We start from the raw sequence: 16454 nt of genomic DNA on the forward strand, positions 1-16454 counted from the left end.
TAGGGCTTAAGGCTAATATGGTATTGGGTGCACATTAATCTGACTGTAGTTATAGCTAATCTACCCGTAGTTAATATATGACTGTAGTTAATATATAATCTATCTGTAGTTAATTTAATCTGACTGTAGTTTATATTCCATCTGTAGTTATAAAATCACAGCCACTGATCAAATCTTCAAACATGTTTTATTTGTTGAATATTCACTTATTATGAGAAGAAAATAACCATGTTCACACACAGAGACTGATCTGGTAATGAGACACCAGGAGGAGGTCTACGGAGAGTCACAGGAAGTGATGTCAGTGTCCTGACCTCTGACCCACAGCCAGCTTTCAGGAGATGGAGGGAAAACCGGACCCTCATAAAACATTTCTTCTTCAGAACACCAGTAGATACCTCTATGAGACCGTTGGACTTTACTGAGCTTCAGTTCTCCATCATGTTCGTGTCCAATTAGAGTTTGACCCTTGAAGAAATCAGCCTCCACTCCGCGACCATCTCTGTCTCTGCAGCGCAGCGTGACATCACTTCCTGTCACCACAGGACGTGCAGGAATCTCCAGGATTACATTACCTGAATGACAGAGTCACAGAGAGAGTTACAGCTACAGACAGAGACGTTCTAATATGAGGAGACAGACCACTCTGCCCGTTTTGAATGGGGAAAGCTGCGACGCCAAAGATGGCGCATGTCCCGCCCCTTTTCACCAGCAGCCAATCGCCTGCTTTGCCAGAGCTGAACTAGGCCAATCATGTTGTTGCACCAGCGCATGCGCACAAGTAGATTTACGACAGACAAACCTACCTGGTGGCAACAACAACCCGGCTTTAGCACCGTGTGTACTGTATGTGGTCACTGGTCAGGTTGAACATTTACTCTAAGGTTTTCGGAAAAGCCACCGGCGACCGGGAGCGGCTCCTCATCCTGGAGGAAAGCTGTTACATTTACCCGCGGAGTTTTAGAGGTTTACTGCCGGCTTGTTAATTTGGCAGCCACATTGGTTGGTCTTAATGAAAAGTGAAGCTTCAGGTCTGTGCTGCTGAACGAAAGAGCTACCTCGCTACGTATACAGAATTCACCACATTCACATCAATAAGTGTTTTACAATGAACCGATCAGTCCACCTTTTCTTTCATTTAACTTTTGAATGTATAGTTTTGTTCGTTTCATTTTTTAACCTAAACATTCAAACTGGGCCCCTTCCCCTGGGGGCGTTAGCCTCCTGTCCATGATAGCAGCAGCAGCAGCAGCAGTCCACTCCAAAAAAAAACAACAACACACACACAGTCCGGGTGAAGCACTGGAGCCGTGGACCGATAGACACCGTCACCATTAACGAGAGCCTCTCGTTTTATTGTACCGAGTACGAGAGGCTTGTTGTGAGCTGAGAAGCGGCTGTTAGCGGCGGATGCTAACCGAAGCTAGCGGCGGATGCTAACGCTACCGCTAGTCGAAGTTAGCATCGAGCTAGCTCAGCACAACGAACGCCCCTCATACTTGTTACCGGTCGAGGCTTTAGTTGTTAGTGATGGTCGGTAATCAGTCCGTGGCTCCAGCGGTTCACTCGGACTGTATTTATTTATTTTTAACTGACTGCTGCTGCTGCTGAGACGACATGCTAGCACTAATACATCCATGCTAGCATTCGATAGCATCCGAGACAGCTAACGTTTGTGGGGATCGTGGGAGGGGGGAGCAGACACAGTGACCACACACAGAACTAGGAGCCCATAGGTGATTATTAAGACGGATTTCATGTAAGTCTAGCGTTTATTTTTTAGCAAAAATCTCCAGACTCAAGCCGATATGTCTCCAGGTAGAGCAGGGCAGACCAGGGGCAGACCGGTGTAGGTGCTCGGGCTGCTGCTAGATCACGGATTTAGCCGTTACAGCCGTACAGTAACGGCTGTGTCGTAAATCCGCGCGCATGCGCAGTTGAGTACTCCCTGTGGAAAAATAGCGATTTAAACGCTGTTTTTTTGGTTTTTATTTGTATCTTATTTCACTGGCTAGCACGTCTGTATGTTTTTTCCGTCCTGCTATCACGTTAAAGGGTGGATTTGACCACCCCTCCATTCAATTAGATAGGGGTCTGGTCTTCTTGGGCTTTTCGAAGCGTCGCCAATATGGCCGCCGAGTGGCCTGACTTGCCTAGAAGGACTTTGCTACAGACCAGAGTCATATACAGACAGAGTTACAGCTACAGACCAGAGTCATATACAGACAGAGTTACAGCTACAGACAGAGTTACAGCTACAGACCAGAGTCATATACAGACAGAGTTACAGCTACAGACCAGAGTCATATAGACCGAATCTCCTTGTTGTTTACCTTCTACTTCCGGGTAGAAAACCAGCACGTTATTTGAATGAGATCAATAGTAACGAACAAGAGTTTAGCTATATATCATATTTTTCACGCCCTATCACCGTTTAGACAAATCTGAAATGATTGAAGAAACATTACTATTTCTGTGTGTGTGTTCTGTGTTGCTATGTGTTGTATTTATTCAGTTTGGGGGAATCACGGAGTCTAGAAAGCATCAGTGGCTCAGCTGACAGGGACAGCTAACGGTAGCTAAGCTAACGGCGATAGCTAAGCTAACAGCGGTAGCTAAGCTAACAGCAGGACGTCAGCTGTTAAAACCCTCCCGTTGTGGGACACGACATGAAACTACTCCAGTTAGCTCAGTCATGTTGGAACTCAGATATCCACTGGAGAAAATATTTTTTCATGGAGCGTTTATTGAGTCACTGAGTTATTAAAGTTAAACAGGTAGCTAACCGTTAGCCCGGCTAATCTATGATAACCATGACTAATTACAAAAACATGCACACAGAAATAGTAATGTTTGTTCAGTCATTGGTTTTATAAACTTTACAAACATCAGATTAGTCTAAACGGTGATATAGTGACATGAAAAATGAGATATATATAGTGAAACTCTCGTCCGTCACTATTGTTCTCATGCTGGTTTTCTACCAGGAAGTAGTTGTAAACAACAAGGAGATTCGTCCTATACATACAGCGTTACAGCTACAGACCAGAGTCATATACAAGGGGGCAGTTGTCGGTCTGAGAAGTGAAGTCACTTCCGCGTTCAAAAAACTGCAATCCCCTCTTCTTCCTCTGGGGGCTGGTGTCAGAAAGCAGCATTCTCCATAGACCCCCTTGTTAAAATCACCCACTTTACATCCTCAGTAAACATGATCAAAGCCTGGTGTCAGAACGTTTTTTGGTCTCAATTGATAGTTTCTACCCCCGCACACACTCTGAGGGGGGTGAATTTTTTTTTAACTGTACCGTTTTACTGTTATTAGGTTAAAACTCTGGCCAATTAGGGCGCAGAAACGTTGAGTGACAGGTCCGAGCAGCTCCGTGGACAGCTGCTTCGAGGCCAGTGGGCGGGGTCTCGGCCGGCCAATCCAACATGGCGCTGTTCAGGCCGCCATATTGGAGTCACAAAAACGACTCCCCAAACCAATGGGGGACGTCACGGACGCTACGTCCATTCTTTTTACAGTCTATGGTCATATACAGACAGAGTTACAGCTACAGAGTCTGAACCTCTCACCTTCTGTCAGACTGATTTCGACCCGGTGGCTCCTCTGTCCTGAACTGGTTTCACACCAGTAAACTCCAGAGTCTGAGCGGGAGAGCTCTCTGATGAAGCAGGTCAAACCTTTAATGAACCCAAAATCAAAACCACACTGCTCCTCTATCTTTCCTCCTCTGGTCCTCATCGTTCTCAGTTCTCCTATCTGCTCATCATCACCACAGCTCAGAGACACTGACTCTCCAGGGAAGAACTGCAGACGGTTTGGACGAACATCCAGAGACACTGGAGGACAGAGAGACAGAGAGATAGAGGGTCAGTCAGATAGAGAGACACCGACAGACAGTAGCCATGTTTCCATCCAAAGTGATTCGAATTACTGGGAAATGCGCATTAAAAGAAATTCGAATCATCAACCAAAACCCAGCCGTAGCAGCGTATTTCAGTTTGTGCGAATCAGGGGATTTTAATTCGAATCACTGCGTTTCCATCATCATTTTCCGATGCGATACATCTAGATGATCTAAACAGCTGATGGAAGCGCACCTAGTAACAGTTTCCTCTCTCACCTGCAGAAGCAGCTGGTCCAGACAGCAGCAGCACACGCACACCTGTAACAGGAGGTCAGAGGTCAGTGACGGTTCAGACCTCCATGAGGCCCTCCTTTAAGATTTTTTTTCTTAAGAACGTTTTGTGAATCTGGCCCCAGTATTACTGCAGGTGAGAACGGAAGTGATGTCAATGTCCTGACCTCTGACCAACAGCCAGCTCTCAGGAGACGCAGGGTAAATCAGATCATCTTCAGAACACCAGTAGAAACCTGTATCAGACCGTTGGACTTTACTGAGCTTCAGTTCTCCATCAGGTTTGTGTCCAATTAGAGTTTCACCATTGAAGAAACCAGCCTCCACTCCGCGACCATCTCTGTCTCTGCAGCGCAGCGTGACATCACTTCCTGTCATCACAGGAAGTGCAGGAATCTCCAGGATTACATTACCTGAATGACAGAGTCATATACAGACAGAGTTACAGCTACAGACCAGAGTCATATACAGACAGAGTTACAGCTACAGACCAGAGTCGTATGTGACCCGCTCTGGCGAAATGAGTCGGAAGTCGCAACGTTCTATTTTTAGATAATCAGCTGATAATGTGGAAAATCGATAAAAAAATCAAATTTCTAAATTGCTAATTTCAAAGAAATGACATTCAAAAACAATCTCCCAAAGTTTCATAGTCCAGATAATTGAGGAAAGGCACGCAAATGACGATTAAAGTTGACTTACAATTTTAACCCTCTAGAGAGGAGCACAACATGAGGCTAAATAACTTCTGAACCTGACAGGAACGAGCTGTAAACTGCATCTGAATCCTGAGATTCTCCGCTTTCCGAGGGCCCTTGAATGGTGCATTTATGACAACAAGGGTAGCCACGTGTAATCACGTAGTACGGGACCAGATGCTAAGCTGAGCGGTAGCAGCGATGCTAAACCAAGCGTAGCATCGATGCTAAACCGACGTAGCATGCTAACGCTTGCAGATGTTTTACTAAACATGAAATATCTTCTGAAGCGTTTGTGATAGAGACAAACTGTAAACAGCATCTGAATAGTTACATTCTACCTTCCGAGGGCTATTGAACGGTGCCTCTACAAGGTACGTGTAATCACATGGTACAGAACAGACGCCAGATTCACGGAAGGCTTTAAACCAGAGACGTTCTAAATTGTTTGAACGCAATTTTCTCAGGTTTTCAATCGAAAGCAGTGAGTGGAAGACCATAATTAAAATCGGCATATCTTAAAAACTATCCAATGTATGACTTTGACTAGGGTATCAATTTTGAAATTTGGGTCACTGCGACTCATTTTGCTGGATCAGGTCACATAGTAGTTACGGTTACAGAGTCTGAATCTCTCACCGTCTGTCACAGTGATTTCGACCCGGTGGCTCCTCTGTCCTGAACTGGTTTCACACCAGTAAACTCCAGAGTCTGACAGGGAGAGCTCTCTGATGAAGCAGGTCAAACCTTTAATGAACCCAAAATCAAAACCACACTGCTCCTCTATCTTTCCTCCTCTGGTCCTCATCGTTCTCAGTTCTCCTATCTGCTCATCATCACCACAGGTCAGAGACACTGACTCTCCAGGGAAGAACTGCAGACGGTTTGGCTCGACATCCAGAGACACTGGAGGACAGAGAGATAGAGGGTCAGTCAGATAGAGAGATAGAGACGCCAACAGACGGTAACAGTTTCCTCTCTCACCTGCAGAAGCAGCTGGTCCAGACAGCAGCAGCACACACACACCTGTAACAGGAGGTCAGAGGTCAGTGACGGTTCAGACCTCATGGTCATGGCAATTTGAAGTCATGCTCTGAAGAGCAGGAAGTGACAGACTGAGTGGTCTAACTGTAGTGGAGCTGTAACAGTGTTTAGTTTAGTTTATTATTCAGATCCCCATTAGCTGCAGCAAAGCTACAGCTATTCTTCCTGGGGTCCAACAGTATCAAATATACAGTCAAAAATACAAAAACAGAAACATTATACAAATTGAAAACAAAGAAAACAAAAAAACAAGTGAGCAATACGCCTCACCTAACAATCCTGCTCAGTCCCCTCGTTACACTATTCTTCTTTGTAAAACAAACCTGCAGCATGTCAGACAGTAAATGTTCAGTTTCAAAGAGACACTCGTCATTTTTGAAGCTTAATCTAGAGGTCAGTAACAAAAAAAAAGTGTGTGTCGACTCACCCAGCAGCAGAAACACAGGTGCAGTCTTCATGTTGTCTTGTAGCCGACTGACTGTCAGTCTGAGCTGCAGAGCGTTGACTTCCTCATCTTCCTCCCTCATGGGCTGAACTCTGAGTCATAAAACCTCTGCTGTGGTGGAAGATACTATAGTCTGTTCATACAACAGTTTTCCTTTTTGTGGTGGGCTGTACATGTGAAGAAGCACGTAGCCTCACCTTTGTGGGACGTTTGAATCTGCAGATCCTGAGCTACCAGGAAGTGGAAGAAGTAAAACAACTGAACATGTTTCCAAACTGATAATCCACCACACAGTGTGCACACACATTGACTCTGCATTGTTCCTTTAATCATACATGCGTTTCAGTAAAAAATGCAGTAGTAGTAGTAGTAGTAGTAGTAGTTTTTTATTTAAACTTGGTGTCTTGCACCATAGGTGCCCAGCCCTCATGGGCTTATAAGACACACTAAAAACAAAACAAAACACAAAACACCGGCACACACAGGAGGATAAGGAATACATGCTCCTGTACATATTTTTCTACAGTACAGTACATACCCAAACATGCGCACACATACACACACGCATGCATGCAGTGTTTTCATAACTGAACTGAATGAATTTTAAAACTGAAATTATTTTGACAGATCCATACATTTTCCTCCTAAATACTTCGTTGAGCATTTTTGGATACAAACAATTTGGATGAACTGGGAAGAGGAGCTCCGAGAAGCTTCCGCTACAAACAAGCTTGAAATATAGACTTATTTAATTTTTTTCGGGACAGTTTCGCATTTCGGGGCTTCAATACAAGACGGACATTACATACGAGCAGCATGGAGGTATTTGGATGTTTTTTGGTGTGTCTTGTTACGAAGACAGTTGGTATCCATTTGCAACCGTTATATGGACATGCACTTTGAAATAGGAAGCTAACCTACCCTCGATGTAGCTAGCTTGAACCAAAATAAAGCGTCTTTGCTTGAACCCTCCGTTTTGACCGATCTCGTCCCGTTAGCGGCATTTGACCGCTCAAGATGCCTTACCGGAGAGTTTTGTCAGCTCTGAGACGAAGATCGGCCCGCCGGTTTCTGTTTAGAGTTGCTGAAGAGTTTCTCTGATGACTTTAGGTGGAGGCAGGCTAACACTACCCATACACTTCCAGTGTTTGAGCTAAGCTAATTAGCGACTTTAGGTGGAGGCAGGCTAACACTACCCATACACTTCCAGTGTTTGAGCTAAGCTAATTAGCGACTTTAGGTGGAGGCAGGCTAACACTACCCATACACTTCCAGCGTTTGAGCTAAGCTAATTAGCGACTTTAGGTGGAGGCAGGCTAACACTACCTATACACTTCCAGCGTTTGAGCTAAGCTAATTAGTGACTTTAGGTGGAGGCAGGCTAACACTACCCATACACTTCCAGTGTTTGAGCTAAGCTAATTACGGGCGATACGGCTCTATCTCCATGGTTACTGCACGATCAGTCGAAAGGATGGTGTCTATCTGCTGGTCATGAACTCGGGAGTGAGGCAAGACACGTAAAAAAAAAAGATGGTGTATCCCTTTAATGCATTTGATAAGTGAAAAAAGGCGGAGGTCTACAGGGACGATGAGTCCTCTGAGCTGCAGCAGAACTTCACAGAGGAAGAAGTCGACGCTGTCCTCACTGTCCTGTAACCCACAGAACAACTGATTACACACACACACACACACGCACACGCACACGCACACACACACACACACACACATACACACACTGTAACTGACTTACCTCCTCTTATTGGTCTATACTCCACCTGTGCATAGGTGACGTCCTCAGTCTCTGACACTGGAGGACAGACAGAGAGAGTGTGTGTGTGTGTGTGTGTGTTAGATCGGTGCACATTACACAAATTAGAGCTGTAGCTAATCAACTAGTCTGTGGCTCCACAGGCCACGCCCCCACATCAGCTGATCTCTGGCCTCCAGGACCAGGTGAGTCCAGCTTCATACCTGTGAGTCTCCTGCACCACAGAACCAGGACTGGGACCAGGACCAGGACCAGATAAACCACACCAACCAGGACTGATATAACTGGGACAGAGAGGGAGGAGGGAGGACGAGGAGGAGGAGAAGTAGGAGGAGGAAAAGGAGGATCTGTGGAGACAGGAGCAGAACCTGGTTCAGTGCAGTGATCAGTTTTTTTTTGCATCTTTAAACTGTGATAGAAACAGGAAGTGATGTCAGCGTCCTGACCTCTGACCCTCAGATGGCTCTCAGGAGACCGGCCAAACCGCTCAGTAGCACACGAGTAGAAACCTTCATCAGACTGTTGAACTCTACTGAGCTTCAGTTCTTTATCAGGTTGAGATCCAAGTATCGTTCCGTTATGAAAGAAATAAGCCTTTTCTGTCATCAATCTGTTTCGTTTTACAACTCTGCAGCTCAGGGTGACATCACTTCCTGTCATGACAGGAAGTGCAGGAATATCCAGGATTACATCACCTGAATGACAGAGTCGTATACAGACAGAGTTACAGCTACAGACCAGAGTCATATACAGACAGAGTTACAGCTACAGACCAGAGTCATATACAGACAGAGTTACAGCTACAGACCAGAGTCATATACAGACAGAGCTACAGCTACAGAGTCTGAACCTCTCACCTCTTGTCACAGTGATGTCGACCTGGAGGCTGCTCAGTCCTGAACTCCAGAGTCTGAGCGGGAGAGATCTGAGATGAAGCAGGAGCGAGCATAAAAGACCTCAAATCCTGAATCACACAGCTCCTCCGTCTCTTCTCCTCTGCTCCTCTTCACCGTCAGTACTCCTGTCTGCTGCTCGTCAACACAGCTCAGAGACACTGACTCTCCAGTGACGAACTGCTGAAGGTTTGGCTCGACATCCACAGACACTGCAGTGCAGAGAGATAGAGAGTCAGTCAGATAGAGAGAGACACCGATAGACAGTAACAGTTTCCTCTCTCACCTGCAGAAGCAGCTGGTCCAGACAGCAGCAGCACACACACACCTGTAACAGGAGGTCAGAGGTCAGTGACGGTCAGAGTCAGAGCTTCACCTTGTCCTTCATTCTGTGTTTTTACTGGTTGATGATGCTGCAACATCTCTAGTAACAAACTTGAACACAGCGTCTGTAGATTATAGATTATAGTCGGCTACTAATGATTCAGCTCCAACAAACTGACTGCCCTGGTTTTACTTTCATATTTTTCAAATGTAGGTAATTATTTACAGCGTCACTGTCATGATAATTCATGATTTTAATTTACTAAGCTACACTGCAAAAACTCAAATATCTTACCAAGAATATTTGTCTTATTTCTAGTCAAAATGTCATTTCTAGTCAAACAAATCTCATTATACTTAACTCATTGAGTGCCGCGCTCCTTTCCAAAGTTTTAGTCAAGTGTACCGGCAAATTAGACCATATTTGACTTTTTATTTTAGAGCCATAGTGTATTCTATATTATTGCCACCAACACATACTGTAGCTCATTTGAAAGGTTTAACTTTATCCTTCAAATGGCCACAAACCGTTTGTTTCTACGTGCCTCCGTTCCTGAGAAAAGTCAAGCTAAACATGGCTGGGTTTCACCAAAATCCCTCCTTTTTTTCTAGAAAAGGAGATAGAGCGTCTTTTATGAAAGCTGCGCTGTTTGTGTCTGTCGCTCTTCTCACACTCGCATTTCTGGATCAAAGGGCTCGTATAAGATAAATATACACAACAATTGTTGTTCTATTCACAAAACCACCATCGGGGGCGGGGGGGGCGCCACTAAACAGCAATAACACAGACGCACCGTGCCGTGTCACAGCCTCTCGCCGCGGAACGTGAGGCTCTGCCGGCCACAGCGGCTCGCGAACACCGGTCCCGCCGGTGGTCACGGTCCGTCTGTGGTACGGGTCGGTGGTGCCGGTCTGCTTTGGTCCAGAGACCATCAGATTTTACCGCGGGAGGACTTTGGGGAGGACACGGTGTTGCTCCAGATGAAGACCGGGCGGGACAGTGGGCTGAGAGCTTCCTGGTTCAGCTCCCAGCTGCTGCAGCCTCGCGGGTGAGAGCGGAGCAGCAGCGGAGCAGCTGCTGCATCCACATGCAGAACTCCGTTTGCAGAAGCTGAGTTATGATAAAAACTTCCAGTTCATGAGCTGTCATGTGACTTTGATCGTCATCTATTTCAGTTCTCCTCGTCGTAGAGTCCCCAAATTTACATATAATGTGTATTAAAGTGTCTATTTTCATAATTTAAAAAAAAAGCAAAAAACGAAAAATTTCGTTTTTGGCACTCAACGCATGGGAACGAAAAACGAGAAATTACGTGGTTGGCACTCAATGAGTTAAAATAAGACTCATCACATAAAAAGCAGCTTGTTTTTAGACACTTTTTACTTCTTTCAAGCAGATTTTCACTTGAAATAAGTAGAAAAATCTGATAGTGGAGCAAGTTTTTCTTTCTTATTACCAGCAGAAAAAACTTGCTTTCACTGGCAGATTTTTCTACTTATTTCAAGTGAAAATTTGTTTGAAACAAGTGAAAATGATCTAAAAACAAGTTAATTTTTAGGTGATGAGTCTTATTTTAAGTGGAAAGAGATTAGTTTTGACTAGAAATGAGACATTTTGACAAGAAATAAGACAAATATTCTTGGAAAGATTTTGAGTTTTTTGCAGTGTATAACTGCATCTATCTTTGCCTGTGGGCTATCCAAGTAAACAATATTCAATCTTAAGTCAATATTTATCCAATACTTTCCATTTTGTATAAATTAAGTTATAACTGAAAATTAAAAAATAAAATTATAAAATATAGAAGCAAGCAATTCAAAAGTAATGTCTGATTTTCATGTGTTAATTTTCTCTACATTTTATTTATTTATCATTAATCCTCTTAAGTCTCTTAATGACTGTGGGTTTTTCTTTCTTTAATGGAAAGCTACTAACTATTTTGTCCACGTCTTCATCTACAGAGGTCAGTAAAGGTCAGTGGTCAATAAAAATAAAAATGTGTGTGTTGACTCACCCAGCAGCAGAGACACAGTCTTCATGTTGTCTTGTAGCCGACTGACTGTCAGTTTGAAGCTGCAGAGCGTCGACTTTTGTTTCAACACTTTACAACTTTTGTTTCTGGGTTTGTGTTGTTGCTGCACTTGCGAAGAAGAAGCATGTGCAGTCTGAGTTCGAAAAAAAAGTGTGTGAAGTGCTACCAGAGAGTAAAAGAAGTGAAATAATTGACTGTATTATCAAGCTAATAATCCACCACTCAGTATGCACATACATTGACTTTGCATTGCTCCTTTAATTACACGTGTTTCAATAAAAACTGCGCTGCCATGACATGTTTTAATAACTGTTTTTGAACTGAATGAATTTTGAAGCTGAAATGATTTTGACTGATTTTGCAGTCGTCCATAAATCTTCCTCCTAAATACTTACGTAGTTGAGCATTTTTGGATAGAAACATGAAAACATCTGTGCAAGTGAAGAACAGCTGTTGGACTGTGTGAGTGTGGTTTTTGTGTTTCGCTGGAGTTAAAGCTTTAATGGCTTTGTAACACACCAACACAATTTAGTTTTTCATCTTTTCTTGATTTTCTTTCTTTTTCTTTTTACTTGGGTTATCTTTGTTTTATATTTGAAATAGTATGATGGTCTTTACCATTGAAGTGTGACAAATAGGCCTATGCAAAAAAGGAAGAAATCAGGAAGTGGGCACTGTATATGTGAGACTTGACCGGTGCCAAAGTTGAACTAAAGTAGTGTAGAGGAGGTTTGTGAGGGTTTGAAAACAACTGTCCTAAAGACAGAAAAGGCGAAGAGGAAACACCGACATCACTGCCCCACCAGTAACCTCTATGTATGAAATATCCAAAATACAATCATAGAAATGGGCAAAGTGCATCAAAGGCTCAGACCCTGCTTGGTCCAAAGTAGAAACATTAGATGGATGGATGTGCACTGCAAGGATGAAGTCAAATGTAAAAATGTACATATGATGAAGATGCTTGGGAGGGATGTATTCTGACCACTCATACTTCATAGACAGCACAGGACACCTCATGTTATGAACAAAGTTGACCCTAATAGATCACCATTTTGCCTTACATGTAAGTAACAAGTGGGACATATATACACTGCTTCTGGAGCTGTCCAAAAATATCAAAGTTCTGGTTATGTGTATCTAAGGAAGTGACTGCAATATTTAAACACAGCATATGTAAAGATCTGGGCCAATTTCTATTGGGGCTGCCACCTTTGAATAGAGTTATGGATGTGAAAAGATCAATATTACTCAATAAACTCTTATTTTTTATTCTTATTGAATTGGATTAGTGAAAAGCCGCCCAGTGTAACTCAGTGGTACAAAGAAATTTTTAGAGTTTTTCATATGGAAATACTAATAATAAGTGCTAAATTAAAAGGGTTAGGGTTAGGGCTTTTATTTTGTTTTATTCTTTTCTTTTCATTTCTACTTTATTTGAATTTTGATTATTGACTTTCTCCCCTAGCTCAGACCACTACTTGATGATGTATGCTTAGTTGAGCATTGTGTGCATTGTTGTAAATGCAGAAAATCAAATCAAATCTGATTATTAAAAAAAATTAGAAATCGTTATAGGAAGAATGTGACAGATAATTTGGCTGATTTAAAAAGTAATGAAAATGGTTTCTGGACTCTCTGACGTTCACTCTGTACAACACATCCACACAACGGCAACAAGACGTACCAAAGTGACCTTTTTATTGAGATTCATAAACAGTTGTATGGTTCGGTGGAGCGGCAGCACAGCCTGAGTATTTAGCAACCCGTTCTCACAATAAACAGAGCTGTACTCTCCCACATTATTTACATACTGTATGTGTGGCACACTCACACTCACATTCACACATTCACACCAAAAAAAAAAAAAAATCATGCTCTAACATGTCAAACATCCACTCACATTTCCCCTTTTAATAAATTCCCTTTTTTAAAAAGAAAATAAACAATAAATAATTTAAAAAGACACAAATACCAAACTGCAGCTACAGTTTTCCACCGCCTCACCTTTCTGTAGATTTCCCATGATTCACCTCTTCTCTAAAAGCTTATTTAAATATTTCTATAATAGCTTCACTCAGTGCACTTTACATACAGAATCAGTGTAATTGTCGTGTCCGTCACCATCATGTATTAAACATATAAACCTAACAACAGCAACACGTCTCTCTGTTCAAAGCTGAAAACACACGAGGCTGCGAAATGTACGACCGAACAAAAACTCAGAATTCAGACACAGTCACAGCAGCTCGACAGGAAATAGAAAAGACACAAATAAATAAATAAAAAAAACACACACAAAGGCTTCAAAAGTGAAGGCAAAACCGTTTCTCATTGCATTTCTAAAAAAAAAAAACTGCAAACAAACTAAAACATTCAGGGGAAAGCTCCAGGTCTTCCCGTATAGTACTCAGAGTTACAGTACAGTATAAATAACAGTACAAAAGATCGTAGAAAAGAAAAAAAAAACGGGGAATGCAACATGATCCCAGCCTGTGTGGACAGTACACGGCCCAGGAATTCAATCTTTACACTTTCAAACATAAAATTAATTAAAAAATCCAGTGTTTTGGTTGCCGTAGTTGCGATGCATTTGATCGGTGCAAAAAAAATATGAATAAAAAAAACACGATTCAGGCAAAGCAAATAATAAAAATACTAAAAATAACCATCATGTGTTGTGGGGAACAAAGAAGCGTGAAATCCACCCTGCTTTTACTTGACGAGTCTGTGAAACTCATTTGCATAAAAACGTTACAGGAACTCTGTTGTCAAGGCGATTGCTCCATGGTTACCGTCTGTTCGGAGAGTAGGAACAGAACCAAATGTCTTCAGTTGACAATTGGAGGTAAGAAAAGGCAAAAATGTTGATGTTGGATTTAACGTTTGAGGAGTTAAATCATCTCATAAATTAGAACTGATGTTAATATCATAAATTTACGCTTTTATTCATTCTCATTAATTATACGTTAAGGGAGGAGTCTGATCCACGACCGCACAGTTAGCGCTACGTAAAATAAGTTGAAACGTAAAGTGCTTCATTAGTTCTCTGTAGCCACTGATTTACCTAATCAGGTTGTGTCATTAGCAAATATTTTAGCTAGATGTGTGAACCTGATGCTAGCAAATATCTGTAGCGTTAGCCAGTCATCAACTATGTAAACAAGAAGTTTCTGTAGCTATAACTTCCAAAAATAAGTTTATTTTACTAGATTCAGCGTTTGTTTAACTAACCAGACTCCTCAACATTTACGTTTCACCTTCAACTCAGATTTTTTAGCAAAACATTTTATCGTTTGCTTCAGAGAATTACAGTTAGCAGGAGCAGGCTAATTGCTACACGAGGACCAGTTTGTTAATTTGTTCATTACATGATATTTGTGAACATTAAAACGTTCACTTTTTAACAATGCTAAAAAGCTAATGCAACAGGAGAGAAAAAAAAATCAGCTAAGCTAGTTTAGCCAAATTATATTTAGCTTAAAACTAGCTAGCAGCAGAATAAATTTCAGCGAAGCTAGTGTAGCCAAATTATATTTAGCTAAACTCAAGCAGGACAAATTTCAGCTAAGCTAGTTTAGCCAAATTAGCTTAGCTAAACTAGCTAGCTCAAGCAGGACAAATTTCAGCTAAGCTAGTTTAGCCAAATTAGCTTAGCTAAACTAGCTAGCTCAAGCAGAACCAGAGATCTCGTCTTGTTTATTCCCCACATTCTTCGTCATATTTGTTCCTTTGCTGTCTGTTATGCTAACAGAGGCTAATGTAGCCTCAAGCTAACTCCTGATCTTTCGCCCTTTTGATTGTTTTTCTTTCTGAAACTCGTCGCCTTCGGACCAAACCGACACCATCCAGTGACGTCACATTAATCAGACTCCACACACAGTTTTTCTCTGAAGATACAAAAAAGTTTTATACATCTTATCTCACACATGATGAACCACCTGGTGTAGCCTAAAGTCAGCGGAGCTTCCCTTTAATCTTACGTCTCGTCCAACGGTTGCGTTTGGAGTAAAAATAACATGTGCGGCGGCTCTGAGAGATGAAAAGCTTTTACACCTTCTGTCAGACTTGTGGTTGCATTTGTACTTGGCTTTTTTTTTTTTTTTTTTTTCTGTGCCCATGAAGACGCATGAGGAGGCGGCTGAGCTGGAGAGTGTGTGAGTCTGGAAAACTCAACGTCGACACGAGCAGAACATGCAAAAACGAACGAACCGATGCAAATATCTGAACTCAGGACTTGAATTCAGACTGCGTGAAGTCCCACAGAACCAGAACCACAGCGAGGCCACGATGAGGCAGGAAGTAACTGAGGCACAGTTTCTTTACTCACTGCAAAAACTCAAAATCTTTCCAAGAATATTTGTCCTTTTTCTTGTCAAAATGTCTCATTTCTAGTCAAAACTAATCTCTTTCCACTTAAAATAAGACTCATCACCTAAAAATGAACATGTTTGTGGATCATTTTCACTTGTTTCAAACTAATTTTCACTTGAAATGAGTAGCCAAGAAAAATCTGCCAATGAGTTTTTTTGTGTTTGTAATGAGGAAGAAAAACTTTAGGGGCTTTTCTCCCGATTCGATTCTTCTACGATTTTTTGGATGGCGATTCGATTTAAATTGCGATTCTACGATATTGCCGATTCTCTCGATTTTTAGTCTTTAGCATTTTTAACATTTATCCGCACACAAATACTGTAGTGGCCTATAAATTAACATACTCCATTATAAAGTGAACTTAAACCCTTTTCAAAACCTGGACTCTCTGTATGTAAAAACGGCTAACAAATGCACATTAAATATTAAAAAAAATTCAAAAAAAAAAAATCGATTTTTGAAAAAAAAAGAATCGATTTAAAAATCGTCAAAAAAGATATCGCGATATATATGTGAATCGATTTTTTTCTCCCACCCTTAAAAAACTTGCTCCACTATCAGATTTTTTTTACTTAGGCTATTTTAAGTGAAAATATGCTTGAAATAAGTAAAAAGGTGTCTACAAACAAGCTACTTTTGATGTGATGTTTCTTGTTTTAAGTATAATGAGATTAGTTTTGACTAGAAATGACATTTTGACTAGAAATAAGACAAATATTCTTGGTAAGAG

The 16454-nt window shown here is 41.8% G+C and overlaps 1 protein-coding gene and 1 long non-coding RNA gene across 2 annotated transcripts; both read right to left on the reverse strand.

Annotated features, from left to right (window-relative positions):
* Positions 1-275: 275 nt before the first annotated feature.
* Positions 276-4287, reverse strand: LOC146966183 (uncharacterized). Its single transcript, XR_015034484.1, has 3 exons — positions 4128-4287; positions 3577-3843; positions 276-575 (listed from the first exon to the last, which is right to left on the reverse strand). It is a non-coding gene; the product is annotated as an uncharacterized LOC146966183 (long non-coding RNA).
* Positions 4288-4319: 32 nt separating this feature from the next.
* Positions 4320-6390, reverse strand: LOC146966184 (Fc receptor-like protein 5; the record flags this gene model as incomplete). Its single annotated transcript, XM_085763952.1, has 4 exons — positions 6312-6390; positions 5825-5866; positions 5480-5746; positions 4320-4555 (listed from the first exon to the last, which is right to left on the reverse strand). Coding segments are annotated over exons 1-4 (576 nt in total), but the record flags the coding sequence as incomplete, so codon positions are not given.
* Positions 6391-16454: the final 10064 nt, after the last annotated feature.

Source organism: Trachurus japonicus, chromosome 20 (assembly GCF_045865225.1).
Source record: "Trachurus japonicus isolate A0001 chromosome 20, Traja_1.0".
Lineage (NCBI taxonomy): Eukaryota > Metazoa > Chordata > Actinopteri > Carangiformes > Carangidae > Trachurus > Trachurus japonicus.